General features: G+C 43.2%; 1 protein-coding gene across 1 annotated transcript in view; it reads right to left on the bottom strand.

Annotated features, from left to right (window-relative positions):
• NUS1 (NUS1 dehydrodolichyl diphosphate synthase subunit) overlaps positions 1-20,762 on the bottom strand; it is a 30,910-nt gene extending 10,148 nt beyond the window's left edge. Inside the window, exons 1-2 of the mRNA XM_004702028.2 lie at positions 20,239-20,762; positions 580-705 (exon numbers count right to left, since the gene is read on the bottom strand). Coding sequence (XP_004702085.1) covers positions 580-705; positions 20,239-20,632 — 520 coding nt within the window. The 5' untranslated portion in view covers positions 20,633-20,762. The remainder of the gene's footprint in view (positions 1-579; positions 706-20,238) is intronic.
• Positions 20,763-21,704: the final 942 nt, after the last annotated feature.

The raw sequence follows: 21,704 nt of genomic DNA, 5'->3' as shown, positions 1-21,704 counted from the left end.
CCAAAACGGCCCCAACACCTCAAAGCACACATATGTATGTGTGACGGAGGAGGCTTCAAAAAATTTGTAGAAAAACTGAACTGAAAGACAATGGAATTTTCCCACAATCTTTTGAAGCACCTCGTATATGCTACCTTCTTTTCAAAATGTTCAAATGGACATTGTATATGTGAATAAATTCTCTAGAAATTAGGAATTTTAACAACAGGCTAGGTAAAACCTCCATACATCAGAAATGCCATCCCCAGTCATAACACAGTGGTTACATAGGAGAGAAGGGAACACGTTAAGTCTGTAGGGGAAAAATGTAATATGCTTCAATAGAAGAATAAGCACTATCCAAAGCACACACGTCCACCCAATTCTGATCTATAAAAGCTATTTTACAGCCTGGCTTATGTGTTACATGAGAGTCAGAGTGATTCTTTCCTGAAAATTATCTCAGCACAGTCAAGAGAGAAAAGTCTCATAAACCTGCTGATTATACAGTGACAGTAAGGGCTAAAAGAGCAAAACGAGTGAATGAAAGACAAAATTTGTCTTGGACACACATCTATATGTACTACATATTCATCTTACCTTGATCATCTTTGTCATTACTATTTGCAAACTCTGGTGAATATTTGGAAGAATCTAAGCCCAGAAGTTCCTGTTGCTGTTTTAAAATTTCATCCATTAATCTGGAATTATTTCTTTTGAAAATGCCTTAAACAGAAAAAAGAAGTAGGTAAATCAGAACTAGGTTCATTTATCCTTCTCAATAATCAATGCATGCTTGTTGTGAAAATAACACTAGACCCTGAGCCAAACCTGCTCTAAATGAAGCAGGAAGAACCAACCCTAGACCAGAACCTAAAAGAAAAACATAACAGAATTTTGTTAATGCACAAGTTTGTCTACTGGCTACAGTCAATAATGGAGAAGAATAACTATTTAGTTTCTGTTATTATGAATATGACAGATATTTGGACCTAAAAAGGAGTTTTATCAGATCACTTACCTTAAGATATATATTAAGAGACAGACTCAATATTCTTAAGGGATTTATCCAAGAAATGATAAATTGCAACAGTGGTCTGGAACCCGATCTTCCTGACTCCCGCTCTAATGTACATTGCCTGTACACTTACTATATAGGTTAGATACTATCACCTCATTTTGAATACTTTTTTTTTAACTCTTGAGAGTAAAAATGAACTAATATGAATTATGTAAAAATGTAGATAATGAGACCGAGGTAACCAATAACATTTAGCAAATTCAACAGAAAAATGTGCACTGTCTATAGCACACACTTCTACCGACCAAATTCTGATTCTGATTCTATGGAAAAGCATGCACACAAAAACTGGCACAAAAAGATCTTCCAACTCTACACTAAGAAATTAAAACCATAGCCAATATCATATAATCAAGAATGACAGAGGAAGCCCGGAACATATATTTTATATAAAACCCCAAAAATAAGCAGTAGGCTTTTGGCTACTTTCAAAGAGACAACTTTAAAGTTTTTGGATCAGGTGGACCTACCTATTGTGTGTTCTTGGTCAAGTCTGACTTGAAAGCAGCTCATCATATAAAGGAAAGAATATAACAACTATATAAAATAGATCACAAAATACGTTGCCCGCAAGTGCCAAGTTGGTAACGCAAAGACAGAACAGCCCTTTGCTGGGGGAAGGCTTTGCAACACTAGCAAGATCTGAGCTGACATGATTGTTGAGAGCAAGTAATGTGATGCAAGTAAAATGAGGCCAGTTAAAGGGTGAAAAGCAAGGAGAAAATTCAGATAAGAACAATGTTTAAGGTAGTTTGGAAAGCTCCAAAAATTGTTTTAGAAAAAAAAAGGGTAAGGAGATATGACTAATTAGGCCCTAACTTTTGCTGCATTTTGCCTACTGACGAGCAATATGGAAATGTATGCAAATTTATTTTTAGGAAAATTAACCTGAAAATTAAAATATAGAAAGGACCAGACAGCAAAATATTGTAGCCCATACATCTGATGAGGCAATGGAAAAAGATTCACTGTAAAAGAAGAATAAAGAGAAGATGGCGCATGACTACTTACGTATAAGGCGAGTTTTCAGCACATTTTTTATGCAGTTTTTAAGGTAAAAGTTAGGTGCCTCGGCTGATATTTGGGTCAGCTTATACTGGAGTATAGACGGTGGATAGCTAGGTGAATGTGGAAAATGCTATAGCTTTAATCTTGGGAAGTATAATTTTGTTTTTTGCTGTTTTATATCTTTTTTAAGTGAGGAAAATATCCTCTGAAAGTCTTCTTAAAACCAGAGTAATCCAAATCCCACTGCCACATCAAGTCACTTCCGATTCACAGGGGCCCGCCAGGGCAGAGCAGAAGTAAACCTTTGCCAGCATAGAGCGTCTCTTTGTGCCCGCACACACTCAACTGCAATGGGTATATGCAATCAAATGAGCAACAGGCCCTACAGATGAGATAAGCACCCCAGTAAGCTGATGCTCCTGGAGAAGGAATTCTGAAAAGGAGGGTAAGAATGGTGGCACAACTCAAAGAGTACAATATCCTGAATTACATGTAGAAATTTGTATGTATTCTCAACAAAAATAAAGTACATATTTAAAAAGTAAGGAAATTCTACAAAGAAACTGAGTTTAAAGGAAAAATATATTTTGACTGCACAACTCTTCTTGATGTGATTGAACTAAATTGTATGGGATGTGACTATATGCCAATTTTCATGCCAATAAAATTGCTGGGGGAAAATCGCTACCGTAAATACTCAAGTATAAGCCAACCTGAGTATCAGCAAGGCACCTAATTTTAGCACAAAAACAGCACTAAAAATGTGCTGGAAAACTCAGCTTATACACGAGTATACATAGTAATTTTTATACTATGAGGATAAAATTTGGTGCCCCTCATCAATAAATATTATCATTATGTTGTATGCTGTGAGTCGATTCCAACTCATAGAACTATACAACACACTAGACCCACCCCATAAGGCTTCCTAGGTTGTAATCTTAGAAAGGAGCTCTAGTGGTGCAGTGGGATAAACACTGGGCTGTTAATCTCAAGGTAAGTGGTCATAAAACAACCAGCTGTGTCGTGGGGGGGAAGTTGATGCATCCTGTAAATATATTCTTGGAAAACCTACATAGGGTCATTATGAGTCAACGACTGATAGCAGTGAGCTAATCTTCATCAAAGCACAGATGGCAAGACTTGGCATTACATACTTTGGACAGGTTATCAGGAGGGACCAGTCCCTGAAGAAGGGATTTAGCTAAGTAGAGGGTAATTGAAAAAGAAGACTGTCCATGAGATGGACGGACCCAGTGGCTGCACAATGACTGCTGAGGACAATGTAAGCTAAACCAGGGAGCATTTTGCTCAGTTGTACATAGGCTTGCTGTGAGAAGCACCAGCTGACAGAATCTAACCACAGTCTTTATAGGAAGGGAGCAAGAGTAGCTGGTGAGTTTGAACCACTTAAGTTTCAGTTACCAAGCAAGCACTAATAACCACTATGCTACCAAGGATTGATCCTTCATACCCTCAAGTTCAAATTCACAGCCATTGAATCAATGCCGACTCACAACGACCCTATAGGACAGGGTACAACTTCCTCTGTCAGTTTCCAAGACTGTAACTCTTCTCAGGAGCAAAAAGCCCTTGGGGAACCCGTTTGGGAGCTGCTGACCTTGTGGATCGCTGCCAAGCCAGTAACCACGAAGACACTAGGTGAGGGACATTATAATCAATTAGTCTGGGTTGACTAGAGAAACAAATTCATAGACAGTCATATGTGTATAAGAAAGAACAAGAGCAATTGAATATTGAGAAAATGTCCCAGCCCAATCCAGATCAAGTCCATAAACCCGCTATTAGCCCATATGTATGACACCAATCTATAAATTCCTCTTCAGACCCACACAACACATGCAGTGATGCGGAATGCAGGAAGATCACAGGCAGTGCGTAAAGTCTTATGGATCCAGTGGCTGTGGAAGCATCTCAGTGTTGGCAGGGATCTCCACGTGGCTCCTTCAGTTCTAGGGTTCTAGCATAGCTCCATGTGTCTTCTCACAGAGAGTGAGCATGTGTCCTGCCTCCAATGAGCTACTTATCTCCTTAGTGCCTCCAAATGAGGTCATCAAGCTGAGACCTGATCGACAAGCTAAACTCCACCCCTCCACTCTTAAATCTCAAATTGACAACAGATTATGTAACTACCACAGGGACTTAAAGCGAAAGACAGTCAGGACTTCGTATATATCTTATCTCGGTTTTCAAATATTAGCTACATGCCCTCAAGGAGATGGACTGATGGCTGCCAACAATAGGCTCAGGCACAGGTACAATTTGTGAGGATGGCGCAGGACCAGGTTGTGTTTTGTTCCACTGTACATATAGCGTCGCTATGGGTTGGAATCAACTTGAAAGCACCTAACAAGGTACACAAAAAGGGGACCTGAAGAACAAGATGTGACAGATGCCTTTGGGTGTTTAATAACATTCACAAAAGCCACAAAGCCCCTTACCATCAAGCCTATTCTAATCCATAGCGACCCTAAAGGTCGGGCCAGAACTACTCCATAGGATTTCCAAACCCTATCTTTCTCCCATGGAGCAGCTGCTGGGTTCAATCAAATCACCTTCCTTCCTGTTAGCAGCCAAGTGCTTACTTACTATGTCCCCAGGGCTCCTGAAAAAGGTCACTGACCAATGCGAAATGCATATAAGAACAGACAAGGTGCGATGTAGCAACGATGAAAAATACAACTTTCCTCTATTCCTAAATGCTTCCTCCGTCCCCACCCCCAGCCCCACCCCCACTATCATGATCTGAATTCTACCTTGCAAGTCTGGCTAGACCAGAAGATGTACACTGGTACAGATAGGAACTAGAAACACAGGGAATGCAGGACAGATGATCCCTTCAGGACCAGTGGTGCGAGTGGCGATACTGAGAGGGTGGAGGGAAGGTGGGTTGGAAAGAGGGAACCAATTACAAGGATCTATATGTGACCTCCTCCCTGGGGACTGACAACAGAAAAGTGGGTGAGGGGAGACGGACAGGGCAAGATATGACAAAATAATAATTTGTCATTATGATATGACATTATCAAGGGCTCATGAGGGAGTGGGCAGGGGGGAGAGAGGGGAAGACATGAGGACCTGATGCCAGGGGCTTAAGTGGAGAGCAAATGTTTTGAGAATGACAGGGCAATGAATGTACAAATGCGCTTTACACAATTGATCTGTGTATGGATTGTGATAAGAGTCATATGAGCCCCTAATAAGACGATTCAAAAAACCCATTAAAAATAAAGGGGGAAAAAAGAACAGATAACAAAGGACACAGATAATCATAGAACCATAAAGCCCTGCTGAGACAGGACAACTGTAATAACAATGAGATAGTTTATCTCAGATGCCCCTGATGTGGCAACGTCGCAAACAAACAGGCCACTAGTGGCTCAAAAGGCGCCCTGAGCAGGTTACTCACTAGACTGCTAACAGCAAGGTCCGTAGTTGGCCCACCAGCTGCTCCGTGGGGAAAAGATGGAGCTTGCTACTCTCAGAGTTAGCGCTTTGGAAACTCCCAGGGCCAGTTCTACTCTGTCTTATAGGGTCCCTATGAGTCAGGACTGACACAATGGTAGTGAGTTTGGATGTTTATTTTGGGGAGTGGATGACACTTTTGGGTTGCCTCCAAAGACAGACTTGGAGATGTGTTTCTGCAAGGTCCCAGCCTTGCAGGCCTATGGAGCAGTTCTCCTCTGCACAGACGGTGTCACCAGGAGTCAGAATGGACTCACAGGCAGCTAGCAACAACCACAAGAAAGTTTAAATACATAATACAAAAGTGCATCTTATGCACAGAATTTAACTTTGGACAATGCCAGATCAGTAGACATGGAAATGAGCCAGTTATCTGATGTCAGTTGGTCTCAGGGGGAAAAAACCCGCTGCCATTAAGTTAATTCTGAGCCACAGTGACCCCATAGGAAGGAAGGATTATTTCGATCTATCATGATACTAGTCAGTGGTTAATTTTTACAATTTTACTCTTCTTCTTAAAAGCCTCATTGTCGCAGAATACTAGGTTATTAGAACAGGCTTCTTGCACTCTAATAACGTGGCATTCTGTGATGCTTACCTTTCCAACCCAATCGCTGAAGACAAAATGGGTGCATAAGCAAATGTGGTGAAGAAAGCTGATGGTGCCCAGGTATTACAAGATATAATATCTGGGGTCTTAATGGCTTGAAATTAAACAAGCAGCCATCTAGCAGGGAAACAACAAAGCCCACATGGAAGAGCACACCACTAGACTGTAAGATCAAGACATGTCAACAGGATCAAGTATCAGGCATCAGAAAACCCCAAACAATCATACCAATAAGAATGAGTGGAGTCGGAATGGAGACCCAAAGCCCATCTGTAGACAATTGGACATCCCTCACAGACGGGTCATAAGGAAGGCATGAGTCAACCAGAGTGCAGTAGAGCACCGATGAAATCACAACATTCCTCTAGTTCAGTGGTTCTAAACCTTCCTAATGCCATGCCTCTTTAACACAGCTCCTCATATGTGGTGACCCCCCCCAACCAAAAAATTATTTTTGTTGCTACTTCATAACTGTAATTTTGCTACTGTTATGAATCAGGTGACCCCTATGAAAGGGTCGGGGTCATGACCCACAGGTTGAGAACCGCTGCTCTAGTGCCTTAATGATTCCTAACCCCCACTATCATCACGCCAGTTCTACCTTACAAACCTGGCTAGACTGGAGTACATACACTGGTACAGTAAGAGCTCTCGTCACAGGGAATTGAGGACAGATAAACCCCTCAGGAACAATAATAGTGATGCCATGAGGGTAGGGGGAAGGTGGAGGAAGAAGGGGCAGAAAGGGGAAACTGATCACAAGGATCGACATATAACACTGGCTCCCCCCACCCCCACGGAAAGAACAACAGAAACTTGGGTGAAGGGAGACAGTAGATGGGGTAAGATATAAAAACGACAGTAATTTATAATTTACTAAGGATTCAGGGCGGGGGTGGGGGGGTGGGGGGGTAGGATGGGGAGGGACGTAGAATGACAAAAGAGGAGCTGATACCAAGGGCTCAAGTAGAAAGAAAATGTTCTGAAAATGATGATGGCAACAAATATACAGATATGCTTAATCCATCCAAGTGATGTATGGATTGCTATAAGATCTGTTAAGAACCCCCAGTAAAATGATTTATAATAAAAATAAACCTCATTGTCATTTCGTCTTTCTAATGTGGTTAAAGACCGTTGTTTTGCTCACTAGAGCCTAGCACAGTGCCCGGCACAAGCAGACAATCACTGAAAGAAGAAAATGTCCTGAAACTGATTGTGGTGCTGACTGCACAAATCTTAATATAATAGAACCATTAACTTATATGATAAGAAGTATACCCCAATCAAAATCTAATTTTGAAAGACAAAAAAAGGGAAAAAAGACAAAAGGCCAGGAATTGATGTAGCTATACCGTTGGGAGGCCTCCTCCTTAAGGTTAGGGCTGTACCTTCAAGGAAGGATGAGTGGTCTCAAGGGTAAGAGACTGCAGAATGCTAAGAATGTGGCCATGTACCAAAGTCCACAGACACAAGACTCTAACTTTGGAAATACCGAGTGAGCATTTCTGCAACAGCCATATCCAGAGCAAGAATATACAAAAATATACTTTCCCAAATGATTTAATTAATGAAACCTAAGAGAAATGTGACTGATGTCATTTTGAAGCAAGTACTGTTATTTTAAAGACTGTTATTCAAATAGTACCTGATTATTATTCAAATAGTACCTGACTTACCCCACCCCCCAAAGAAGGTAACATAAAAACCAATACAAAGATAATCAAGCCAACTCCAAATAAAATTTCACTCACTGCTTCAAAGTGATAAATTCTCAGTACAAAGGATAACTGTTGCTAGGCACTGTCAAGTTGGTTTGAGCTCATATGTACAACAGGACTAAACACCACCCAATCCCACGCCATCCTCACAGCTGTTCTTCTATTTGGGTCCATCACTGCAGCCACTGTGTCAATCCATCTCCTTGAAGGTCTTCCTCTTTTCCACTGTCCTTCTATTTCACCAAGCATGGTCTTCTTTTCTAAGGACTAGTCTCCTGATAACATGTTCAAAATATGCCACTGTCTCTTCCAGAAATATTCTGACTGTACCTTCTTTCAAGACATAATTATTTGTGCTTTTGGCAGACCATGGTACTTTCAATAGTCTTCATCAGCGCCATAATTCAAATGCATCAACTCTTGGGCCTTCCTTACTCAATGTCCAATTTTCACACACATATGTGGCAATTCAAAATACCATGGTCCTCAAAGTCAGACTTTTCTTTTCAAAACTAAAGAGGTCTTGTGCAGCAGATTAACCCAGCACAACACACTGGTTGGCCACCTAATTGCTGCTTCCATAGGTATTGATTGTGGAGCCAAGCAAGATGAAATCTTTGACAACTTCAATCTTTTCTCAGCTTATCATAGTGTAAAATGGGAAATGAATCTATTTCCTATATGAACTATTTTATAATTTATCTATTTTAATAGCAACCCAGCATTGTGCATTTTGGTTTTTGTCAATTTGTATTACACACCAATCCTTTTGATACTCCTTGAAAAATAAAACTTTTTTAAAAAACTAAATAGCTCCCCTTCACTTCTCATCAATGAATTCAAATTTAGCTTAGTCTCCAGATTAAAAGTGGAGAGCTTCCAAGAACAAATTCTCTCCTAGGCAATGGATGGCATTCTTAATCAAAATGGTCACTACTTTTCAGCCTTTAGCCTCTCCTTTTCAACTTTTAAAAAACCTGGTGGCCTAGTGGTCTGCTATGGTTGGTAGTTGAAACCTACCAGCTGCTCCTGTAAAGATGAATAGTCACATAGATCTATTTCCCCATCCTCATATAAATATATTTGCACATGTACAGAACTATGTGCCTATATTTATAGGTTTAGTATTAAGGTAGCAGAAGGACATTGGGCCTCCACTCAAGTACTCCCTCAATGCAAGAATACTTTCTTCTATTAAATTGGCATTCTATGATGCTCACCTTCCCAACACAACCGCTGAAGACAAAGCGGGTGCATAAGCAAATGTGGTGAAGAAAGCTGATGGTGCCCGGCTATCAAAAGATATAGTGTCTGGGGTCTTCAAAGCTTGAAGGTAAACAAGCGGCCATCTAGCTCAGAAGCAACAAAGCCCACATGGAGCAACATATCAGCCTCTGTGATCATGGGGTGTCGAACGGATCACTGAAGACAAATGGGTGCATAAGCAAATGTGGTGAAGAAAGCTGATGGTGCCCAGCTATCAAAAAGTATAGTGTCTGGGGTCTTAAAGGTTTGAAGGTAATCAAGCGGCCATCAAGCTCAGAAGCAACAAAGCCCACATGGAAGAAGCACACCAGCCTATGCAATCACGAGGTGTCGAAGGGAGCAGGTATAAGGCATCATCAGAACAAAAAATCTTACCATAGTGAATAATGGGGGGAGTGCAGAGGGGAGACCCAAAGCCCATTAGTAGGCCACTGGAGATCCCCTTGCAGAGGGGTCTGGGGAGGAGACGAGCCAGTCAGGGTGCGATGTAACAACGATGAAGAATGCAATTTTCCTCTAGTTCCTAAATGTTTCCTCCCCGCTCCCACTATCATGGTCCGAATTCTACCTAGCAAGTCTGGCTAGACCAGAGGATGTACACTGGTACAGATAGGAACTGGAAATACAGGGAACCCAGGGCGGATGATCCCTATAGGACCAGTGGTGTGAGTGGTGATACTGGGAGGGTAGAGGGAGAGTGGGTTGGAAAGAGGGAACCGATTACAAGGAACTATATGTGACCTCCTCCCTGGGGGACAGACAGCAGAAAAGTGGGTGAGGGGAGATGTCAGACAGGCAAGATATGACAAAATAATAATTTACAAATTATCAAGGGCGCATGAGGGAGGGGGGAGCGGGGAGGGAGGGGAAAAATGAGGACCTAATGCCGGGGGCTTAAGTGGAGAGGAAATGTTTTGAGAATGGTGAGGGCAATGAATGTACACCTGTGCTTTACACAATTAATGTATGCATGGATTTTGATAAGAGTTGTATGAGCCCCTAATAAAATGATTAAAAAAAAAAAGATATATAGTCTCAGAAACCCTAAGGAACAGGTCTACTCTGTCCTACTGGGTGGCTATGCATTGCAGTCAACATGATAGCAGTGAGTTTGTTTTGTTTAGTTTTGTTTATATAAAGCACTTATTATTCATGACTAATCTGCTTCCTTCTCAATGTGCTTTCACCATCTCTGTGGCGCCAGCTGTCCTCTCCTGGGTCAAGACCAGCCTGCTTTTTGAATAGCCTTGTCTTCCTTTCTATGGAGTCAGTTTCTTTCTTCTACCCCTAAATGGACATTATGCGTCAAGGCTGCCACCTCAGCCCTCTCTCTTGTCCAATCACTCCTCCTCAGATTCCAATCACTCAGAAGACTTCACATTTACGGAAGACTTGGACAACAGTAAGATGGGTGAGGAACTGGGCAAATTGAAGAGGCTGCAATCGGAACTCAGTAATAATGTGAGAAAAGTAATAACGTACTACACTAAAACCAATACCAAACAAACTGCCATCGAGTTGATGCCAACCCACAGCGGCCCTGTAGGCCAAGGTAGAACTGGCCCTGTGAGTCTCCAAGGCTGCTAACTCTTTACTGAAGCCTTGGTGGTGTAGTGGTTACCCATTGGGCTGCAATCCGCATGGTCAGCGGTTTGAAACCGCCAGCAGCTCTGTGGGAGAAAGACTGGGCTTTCTACTTCTGTACACAGTTAAGTCTCAGAAACCCACAGGGGGCATACTAAGTCAGCACTGACTCGATGGCAGCAAGTTTGTGTTTGTTTTTAAAACTCTACAAGAATAGAAAGCCTCATTTTTCTTTTGAGGATCTGTTGGTGGTTTCAAACTGCTGACCTTGAAGTGAGCAGCCCAACGTGAAGCAACTATGCCACCAAGATTCCTGTAAATGTGTTTAGGAAGAGACACATGAGTACATGTGCCTAACTCTAGGCTTGAGTATATAGAAGAAGCTTCAAAAAGTATGTGAAATTTTTATATTATCTTTTAATTACTTTTTTAAAAAGTTCTGAAGCTATTTATTTAAAGTAGCAGGGAGCCCTGGTGGTGTAATGGGTTAGCATTGGACTTCTAACCTCAAGGTCAGCAGTGTGAACCTACCAGCCACTCTACAAAAGAAAGATGAGGCTTTCTGCTCCCACAAAGATTTATAGCCTTGGCCTTTTTTTTTTTTAAGCCGGCTGGAATCATGGAGGATGTGGCAGAGAAAAAGGTCCCTGCTGTTCCAGAGATCCTTAAGAAAAAGCGGAGGAATTTCGCAAAACTAAAGATCAAATGCCTGAGAAAGAGGTTTGCCTAAAAGATGCTTCAAAAGGTATGGAGAAAGCTGATCTATGAGAAACCTAAGCACTATCACAAGAATGCAGGCAGATGTACAGAACTGAAATCTGAATGGCTCGGATGGCCAGAAAAGCTGCCAACTTCTGGGTTCTTGGAGAGCCTAAGCTGGAGTTTGTTATGAGGATCAGGCGTCAATGGCGTGAGCCGCAAGGTTCAAAAGGTGCTGCAGCTTCTTCGCCTTCGCCAGATTTTCAGTGGCACCTTTGCTAACCTGCACAAGGCTTCAATGAACATGCTGAGGACTGTGGAACCGTACATTGCATGCATTTACCCAAACCTAAAGCAGTAGAGGCACCAGAGCCTGCAGCACTGAGACGGAGACCATGAGACTAGGGGGCAGAACAGTGGGCGGGGGCCCAGGGGCCATGTGGCTGAAGCTGAGGACCAGAGCGACATGGCTGAGAAGAGACTGCAGTGAACCAAATTTGGGATCCTGGCTTCTGGGAACATTAAGTCCCCTAATAAAACAACAAATGCACTGCAATCAAGTGGTTTCCAACTCACAGCACCTTATAGACCCCCTATTAACCCCCACAGTTTGTTTTGTCTGTTAGTTTTGTGTGACTACTGCAATGAATTTTAAACCCAGCATAGAAAGTGACTGCAGTGGGAGGAATGATGGGTGTCAGAAGAGAGTAAAGAGAAATGGTGAGTAGAGGCCTGCTGTCGTCCGCTTTGTGGCAATTGGCCTTGGGCTGGTGTGGAGATGGGCTCTCCTTCTACCTACCTAAGGTAAAATGAAGTCTTCACAGTTTGTTTTTTGCAAGACGCGACCACAAAAAATGTATTTCATATCAGAAGTTAAGAACACATTCAGAAATACTTGATCTTCTTGGGAGAAAACAATTGCAAATAGGCAAAGTATTTTGGAGAATATATTTTACAGAAATATATGGTATGAAGCTGCAAAATTATTTTATTCTATTCTTACAAAGAAGACATAGGCCCATACAGAGCAAGCAATTGTCCTTGGTCTAAGACTTTGATCTGAAACCCAAGTCTCCCCACTTGTAATTATTTATTTCTATTATTTTTAACTCCGGTAAATGAACAATGCTACCCACTTTACTACGGCATTTGAAAATCCTCAAGAAAGATTGGATGCTATCAAAACACTGTTTTTATAAATGAGCACCATCTTTGAAAATGAAATTTAATTGTAAAAAATAAGACTAAGGTTCATTTTTAAAAAGCTTTATAAAAGGCTTCACAGAGCTAACAGACGTCAGAAGTCTGGAAGAATGTCTTGGGAATAATAGCAAATACGTCTTTGCAATAATAATTTGAAATTCTTCCTACATTATGCTTGCTGCTCTCCACTTACATCTCATGCACTCTCATATGTAAATATGGAAATATATATTGAAATGATATATCTAAGAGTCATTTCTAAGGGGAGAAGGGTACAAGAAAATCAATCAATTCCATTACAGTATAAAATCTTACACTTGGAAAGCTGTATGGTGAAAATACAATGTTTGTGGTTTATTTGTTTGTTTTGTAGGGGGTTGCTAACTACGTATGTACTTTGAGGGTCAAATGTACTTTTCACATTCCATACTAAGAAAGATTTGCTTCAAATTCTAGTATTACAAACTATATATAAACAGTTTTCTAAGTGTAGATAATAGGGAATGTCCTTAAACATAACATCATAATAACTACAGTTGACCCTGGACCACAACAGAGGGTTAAGGAGCATCAACCTTCCTCCCCAGTGTGGTCAACAATCCAAATACAACTTGACACCCCGCCTCTAAAAAAAAGCTAACTAATAGCCTACTGTTAACTGACGTCTCACTAATAGGAACCATTGAATAACATGTATTTTTTCTATGTATAATACTGTCCTCACATCAAAGATGCATTTCAATACAAGGTAAAAAGGTATTTCACACAGAAAAAGCTGCACCACATCTTCACAAATTTCCTTTATTTATTTGAACAATACAGTCTTCAATGAGATGGATAGACAGTGGCTGCAGCAACAAACTCAAGAATAGGAACAATTGTGAGGATGGCGGAGGGCCAGGCAGTGTGTCATTCTGTTGTGCACAGGGCCGCTATGGGTCGGAACCAACCCCGTGGTAGCTAACAACCGCATTTTAACAATGACCCCTATGCTGGACAACTGCAGCTGCAGACTTCAACCTACAGTTCAAACCAAGCAAATCAACTTTGCTTGTACAGGTGTGCTTTTCCGTTTCTCAGGAGCACTTCCAGTATCGCCGGCAGTACATCATATCGGTCCCATGGTGCTACTCATGGATTACGGCACTGCACTGAAGGCAACAAGGCACTGGGAGGACTGTGAGAGATCACTTTTTACCGTGATACACAATTTATTGGAACCAGCCTTTTGGAAATTACATTATGTGATGTTTTAAGCAAATACTCACAAAAGTATTGAGTTCTCTTAACAGCAACAGGAGGCTGTGAGATTGTTACAATAACGCAGTATGCACTACTGTAAGCAACTAGGTCCACTTGAGCTAGTTCACTGGGTCTCTCTCCATTGCAAAAGGTGCAATGTGTGGCCTCTGCTTGCACAAGTTTTAACTTTTATAATACATTTGTATGCATTCTATGGTAGTGAATGAGAAAAGACTAGCATCTACATAGCCTTTACGCACTTACAGCATACACAAATTGTTCTTCACTTTTTCAATATTTCTAGTTTACATGTTTATCTGAGATTTTTAATTGTCACAACACTCCAATATATTTATTGGAACAAATCTGTGTATAAGTGGACCCACATAGTTCAAAGTCACCTTGCTCAATTGTATGTCCACATTTTAATATTTCCTAGTCGTTGTCCACACGTATGTATAAGCCTGGTGTACATGACCATGTCAGGGTGCAGCCTGCTTGTTTTCATGTGTGTGGATGGCATGCTTCCTTCCATGGTATTAGTCTCCAGATTGTTTTAACAATTGTGCTGCAGGGAATCCAGGACAGATGAACCCCTCAGGACCAGTGGTGAGAGTGGCGATACCGGGAGGGTGGAGGGAAGGTGAGGGAGAAAGGGGGAACAGATTACAAGAATCTACATATAACCTCCTCACTGGGGGACAGACAGTGAAGAAGTGGGTGAAGGGAGACGTCGGATGGTATAAGATATGACAAAATAATAATAATTTATAAATTATCAAGGGTTCATGGGGGAAGGGAGAGGGAGGGGAAAATGAGGAGCTGTACCAAGGGCTTAAGTAGAAAGCAAATGTTTTGAGAATGATGATGGCAACATAAGTACAAATGTGCTTGACACAATGGATGGATGTATGGATTGTGCTAAGAGTTGTATGAACCCCCCAATAAAATGATTTTAAAAAAAAACCAATTGTGTTGTTTAACAACATCAAAATCTGCTGATTGTGTTCAGTTCTTAAAATATAAAAATCATTATGTCCCAGCCGAGATCATTTCTCAAGGAGCCCTGGTGGTGTAGCCATTTCCTGAGGCCTGCAATGGAGGGAAGAGGTCAGACATGAAGGAGCTATACAGGTCTTGGTAACGTGCTTAGAAAGCATTTTAAGTACCAATGAAAAGTCCCTGAAGGGCTTCATTCAGAGTTTTCAATGGCATTATCAAAAGATCACTCTGCAGGTGGGTGAAGAACAGATTATACAGGGGCCAGAATTGAAGCAAGGGACAATTAGGAGGCCACTGTATAGTAACCCAGTGAAAGATAATGGTGTCTCAAACTAGGGTGGTGGCAATGAAGACCAAGCCAAGGGACAGATCAGGAGTATACTCTACAAGTTAGGTCGAGCAGATCTGCTGATAGATCACATAAGAGAAGAATCACAGAAGACAACTAAACGCTGTTTATCTTAAGCAACTAAATGAACAGTAGGCATGCATTTCTAACATGAGACAAACGGAAAAGGGGAAAATCCAAAGTTCCGTTTTGGACAAGTTAGGAATTTGCTACCCACAAGGGCAGCAAGCAGTTCAGACCCAGCAGCTACTCCACAGGAGAAAGATGAGGCTGCCTACTTGCGTAAAGATGTAAAGTCTCAGAAACCAAAAGGGATAACTCTACCCTATCCTACCGGGTGGCTGTGAGTTGCAATCAACTCGAGGCAGTGAGCTGAGTTGAATAAAATAAAAGTGGATGTGCTGGGGGGTCTAATTCAGTAGTCTGGGATTATGAGATCAGAATTAGAGATACAAAGCTACTGTTCACACACAGATGATACTTAAGGCGATGGGAGTGGACAGACCACCTGGAACCAGGCAGGGTAAGCAAACTGCTGCTACTGGCACACTCCCACACCCAGTCATTTATGGCTGCTCTCTGGCATCATGGGCAGGGCAGTTAGTTGTGAACGGAGACTGCCTGGCTCACTAAGCCAAAATATTTTCTTTCCAGCCCTTTAAGAACTAATCTGGATGATGGAGTGAATACAGAAAGACAAGAGCGTGCACACAGCACAAAGCTTAGGGCAGTGCAACCCCGACAAGTGGAGCAGAGAACGCGGACATAAAGCACAAAAGGAACCGGAAGTGGGATAGGAAGAAATTCAACCACGTGGGATGTCCTGGAAGCCAGAAGCAGAAAATATTACAAAGATGTTTTTCTGTGACCACCCCTTCCCTTCTATAGAAACAGGCTTACGAAATCTCTCTAAGAGCATGCATTGACAGGGAAGGGAGAAAAATGAGATAAAATACTGAAACACTATCTCGTGGATTTAAGGCACCTCACCAGATATAGAATTAAAGTAATCTTTACTTAGGAATAAATATGAATGCTCATCCTTCAAAATGACCTGTTTCTTCTTTTTACACTAAACTCCTAACTCTTCACTAATGATTATCCTCACTTAATATCACTGTCCAACTATAACACTAGCAGGGAGCAATATGCAAAGAAAATATATACTTAGGGCGCAATTACTTGAGAAAAAAAACCTACATTAAAATGTTCTAGGATTAAAGTGGTCATCATGAAATTAATTTTATGAACAACAAATCATTTAATTGCAAGAATAGCCCCAGGATACATCAGAGTCCCAGGATGTTTCCCCTGGAAGCGACACGTAAATGTGGCAGGGCAATGGACGCAGCGCTCAGATTTAAGCCCTGGCTCTTCAGTATTAGAGATGTGAAAATGGTCAAGTCATGTGGGCTTTGGAAATAGCTTAACAGATTGTTTATAGGACAAAGAAAGAACTCATTTTGAGCAGGAGGGTCATACAATTACATTTAGTTAACTAAAAATGGCTAAGTGTCCTATGCCTAAAAAAAAAAACCCTCCTCTATTCAATACTGTTCAAACGTAACAGGAATGCTCCTATTTCGGAATTCCCCATTCAAATCTGCAAACATGCACCAAGAATGCAGAGACCACCACACAGAACAACGTATTACATGAATCTAAATTCTACCTATTTTGCAAGGCCCTATTCGTGTTACTTCGTTCCTTCAGGACTATTCAAGGTAACCTAGTCCCTCAGAATTGCTTTTCTCTCCTTAAAGTCTTTGCCGTTCACAGATTGTGCATGCTCATTTTGGGAGGAGATTCCTAATGTGATTGCGAACTCCTTCAAATATGCCATTTCTTTTACTTCTATGTAACCCATTGCTTCATAAACTTAAGCACTGAAAGAATGTGGTGATGATGAGTATGTCCATAGGATTTTCGTAGAGGTTAACTATACAGAAAGGCTTAAATAGAAATTTATTTGGAAAAACGTATAAAGTTTAGAAATCAGTAATTCCTTTAATCTGAGAAAGGGGAAACCAACAAACCCACAAGAGTTCCCTAAGCAAGACATTGGACAGGTCAAGATATGACAAAATAATTTATAAATTATCAAGGGTTCATGAGGGAGGGGGATGTGGGGAGGGAGGGGACAAATGAGGTCCTGATGCCGGGGGGCTTAAGTGGAGAGCAAATGTTTTGAGAATGATGAGGGCAATGAATGTACAAATGTGCTTTACACAATTGATGTATGTATGGATTGTGATAAGAGTTGTATGAGCCCCTAATAAAACGATTTGAAAAAAATAGAGCATCCCATTTGCCAGCATAGTCCCTAAGGACCAAAGAAAATGAAAAAAAAAAAAAAAAAAAAAGGAGTTCCCTAAGCACTTTTAGGTCTACATTACCAAGATTTTCATAGGTCACTGATTTGAAACCACACCTTCTGCACTATAGACGTTCAACATTCCTGGAGGGGTTTCTGTGTAAGCGCTGGACTGTTAGTGGACAGGGCAGTGGTTCAAAGCCACTAGCTGAGCAGCAAAAACAAAGATGAGCCTGTCAGCTCAACCTCAAAAGATTACTGCCATGTTGTTGATTTTTGACCCATAGCAACCCTATAGGACAGAGTAGAATTGCCTCTGTGGGTGGTCCAGAATAAATCTTTGCAGGCATTTCTAGAAAGCCTTGTCTTTCTCCCTTAGAGAGACTGGTGGTTTTAAGCGGTAGGCCTTGTGATTGGCACTCAAACACACAGCCCATTATATCACCTGGACTCCTATTTACAGCCTACAAAACCTATATGGGGTTGCTATGGGTCAGAATCCACTCAAAGGGTTTTCTTTTTTCCCCCTCCTTGTTTAAGGAGGCCTGATGGTATAGATGAAGCACTGGACTGCTAACCCCAAGAAAGAGATCTCCTCAGTCCCGTTAAGTCAGAATCAACTGGAGGACATCGAGTGTTTTAACATACTGAACATTTTACTCCACAGCTCCAGGAGTAGAGAGGGTTTTGTCTGCTTCATTCACTGCCGAAACCCATGCCTGGCTCTTAAGAAACTCCTAGTTGTCACCTCTTGAATGACTGAACCAATCAATCAGAAGCATGAATAGGTAAATTGAGGGATTGTTATTTCAGACAATGAAACTATCCCTTATCTCTTAAAAACAACTTGAACACTATACTGGGCACCCAGTGTGCTCAATCCATTCTGGGAGAAAATATGCCTGAAAAGACCTTTAGATCATCAGTCAACACTTGGTTTAGCTCTGTGTAATCGTTTCTTTTCCAAATGTCACCAGGTATTTTTGAATCAAATTACCAACTCCTTAACGAACTGCTGGAACCAGGAAGTACGGCAAATATTATCAGCTGTGCCCACGAGGTACGTCAAACAATATAGTTCTACATTTCACCTTCCGCACAGGAGGTACTTGCTTTAAAAGAATTACCTGGTTTAGGAACCTCACACACAATTCACCATTCACCAGATTGCTTACGGGCTTTAACTAATTTTCATTTATGCTTCATTTATTTCTCTTTGCCAGACAATACTGGCTGAGGCAAAGATCATGTGTCACCTCCACACAGCCTTGTGATTTCTATTTGTCTGCTGAATTTGCTAGCAAGTTCCATAATGTGTCATTTTAAACTTTACCCCCACCCTGCAAATCATTTGATAATGACAGGCAACTGAGTCACCACCACAGTCCTTGCAGGTGGTGACAGGGGGGACAGGGGTGGTGGAGATCCCGCTAATACCCTGTAGGAGTGACTGTGAGTAGACTCACCTTCTCTGACAAAACGCCACACTGCAGCCTACCTGTCTGACACAGATTTAACAGTAAAAATCAAGTTGTAGCTTCTCGGGTGCCTAACAGTAATTTAAGTCATTGAACAAATTCGGCAGTTTCTTTCCTTCAGAGCAGTACTAGGAAATCACTTTTATCACCAAACCTCAAGGGGAACAACATTGCACTGAAACCTAACCTGACTTGTGAAAGCCTTCCCAATCTTTTATCTCCTACTTGTTCTTCAATCTCAGCTGCTCCACAGGAACGTACTCAAGTTCCATGCAGAATTTCTCTCTCCCACTCTCCCACTGTCTCAACAAGTCTGAGAATTACCAGAATAAGAGGCAGGAAGGCTGCCCTTTTTAAGCTTGTAGCCACTCAAACCTGAAAACCCCAGCCGCTGTCCCCAAGTTGGTTCTGACCTTTCAGGGCAGAAGAACTGCCACATTGGGTCTCCAAGGGGTATTCTTCTGGCGCAGACTGCCCCATCTTCCTCTGAGCGGGTGCGGGCCCTTTCTGCATCAGTGAGGCACTTAGCCACTGAGCCATCGGGGTTAAGCACTGAGGAGTCACTCAGGAAGCATTTTTGTGCTCGGGATTTCCCTATGGTGAAATTCATTCCTTCAACCCCAACGGTTCTTGTGTCAGATATGGGTTCGCACGGACGGTTTAAGGATCACACACACCACTCCGGACATCCAAAAAGCCGAACCCACGGTCCTTTCTGCCTATCCAATCTCTCCCACTTTCCATCAACTCCGTTCAACTGTCACCTGGCCCACGATGATTTCCTGCCCTCCGCCCTACCACCCAGCCCGTGCTTGGCCAAGGCCCCATCACAGGGCCTCGAGCCGCTCCGCAGAACCCGGGCAAAGCCTGGGATTCCGCCTCTCACGACTCCCGTGGTGACCTTGGCGCGACTCTGAGCCTCAGCACCTCACCTGTGACACAAGGGTACCAAACGCCATCTCCTTACTGGGACACCACGAAGCATAAGAGAAAACGTTTTTAAACTGTAGAGAAAGGGAACGTAGCGACACCAGGGACGTGGTAGGGGCTCCCTAAAGCTTAGCTCCTTCGCTCGCAAACGCCAGCTCAGATTTCCGCACCCAAGGGCCGCAGGCTCGGGACAGGCAGACGGCGGCGGGCTGCGCGCGCGGCGCACCCCGCGCACCCCGGCCGGAGGCGCCTCCCCCCCGGGACGGCCCGCCCTGCAGAGCCTCACCTTGGTGGTCGTAGACGCTAATGTAGGAGACGCCCACGGCCATACACCACACCACGAGGGTCGCGATGTCCGAGAAGCTGGGCTCCGGTGCCTCCTCGGTGATCACCAGGCCCATGTGCACCGGCAGCTTCTCCAGGGAACGGCCGTCCGCGCGCCAGCGCAGGCGGGAATGGGCGGGCGGGTGCCGGTAGAGCCGGCGATTCCGGCCGGCCACCGGGGGCTTGCGGAGGGCGAAGCCGAGCGACGCTAGGACCGCGGCGGAGGCGGCACGGCAGCAGCGCCGCCAGATCCAGTTCCAGGTGCCGTACCGAACGCGGAGCCAGAGGGTGAGCGTGCGGTGCAGACAGAGCAGCGCGTGCGGCACCCGCCACACCAGCTCGTACAGCCCCGTCATACTCTCGTGGAGTCCATCGGTCCTCCGCTCCCTCCTTCCCAGGCCAACGGCGCAACGGATTTTTATCCGCCTCTGAGGCCGGGGCGGGCCATCACTCCGGATCCCCCCCGCCCCCGGCGCCCGAACCCCTTTCTCCTGCCAACACCTCACCTCGCCCCCGCCGCCATCTTCCTACTCCCCCGGCAGCCCCGCCCCCGGTAGCACATGGACATTTCTGATTGGTCTAGGTGTCTCTCTGACGTGGCTTCTGGCTCGGCGGCTCGGAGGCTATGGACTTGTCCGGTGGGCAGAGGGGGTGTGCGTGCCTGCGAGAGGGGCGGGCCGGGGACCGAGGGCGCCCCCTGGCCGTGCGGAGGACGAAGAATGAGCGCCAGGGATCTTGGGCAGAAGGTGCAGCGAGCACACGTCATCAGGGTTCAAAGGGACCATTCCTGGGCTTGGCGACTCTCGGGTCCTGTCGGCCACACGGCCTCACCAGAAAGGATTTCTAAGTGATAAAAATAGTCCAAGAGCACCAAAATGACAAACTCTGCGGGCCAAATCGATACAAGGGGAAGTGTCCTTAGGTATGCCCCTCAGGTCCCTAGGCTATTCGTTGGCCATATTGCCCAACCACCCCCCTACCACCACCACCCAATACCTCTAATTCACTGCCACCAAATCAATTCTGACTCATACCGTTTCCCCAAAAATAAGACAGTGTCTTATATTAATTTTTTCTCCCAAAGATGCGCTAGGTCTTATTTTCAGGGGATGTCTTATTTTTCCATGAAGAAGAATATGGTACAAATTTATTGTTGAACAACAACAAAAAGGAAATTAATTACCTGTATACGCCATGTTTGTGGTTGTCATCACAAACCAGCATAACCAGACAAACTGAATCCTACAGTATCAAGAATTTTTTGTTACTACCATTATTTCCATGTACAACAATCTATGGTACATTTACTCATTTATTCAATGACAGTCATGTCATCATCTTCTGGAACATCATAACAATCCAAACCCTTATTTTCAGGGAGGTCTTATTTTGGGGGGGATGCCTTACTTTCGGGGAAATAGGGTAGAT

The sequence above is a fragment of the Echinops telfairi genome, unplaced genomic scaffold (assembly GCF_000313985.2).
Source record: "Echinops telfairi isolate 266 unplaced genomic scaffold, ASM31398v2 ScPeMD7_3533;HRSCAF=4204_0, whole genome shotgun sequence".
In the NCBI taxonomy this organism is placed as follows: domain Eukaryota; kingdom Metazoa; phylum Chordata; class Mammalia; order Afrosoricida; family Tenrecidae; genus Echinops; species Echinops telfairi.
Note: the sequence above shows the minus strand (reverse complement) of the source record. Positions and strands in the feature narration are given on the sequence as shown.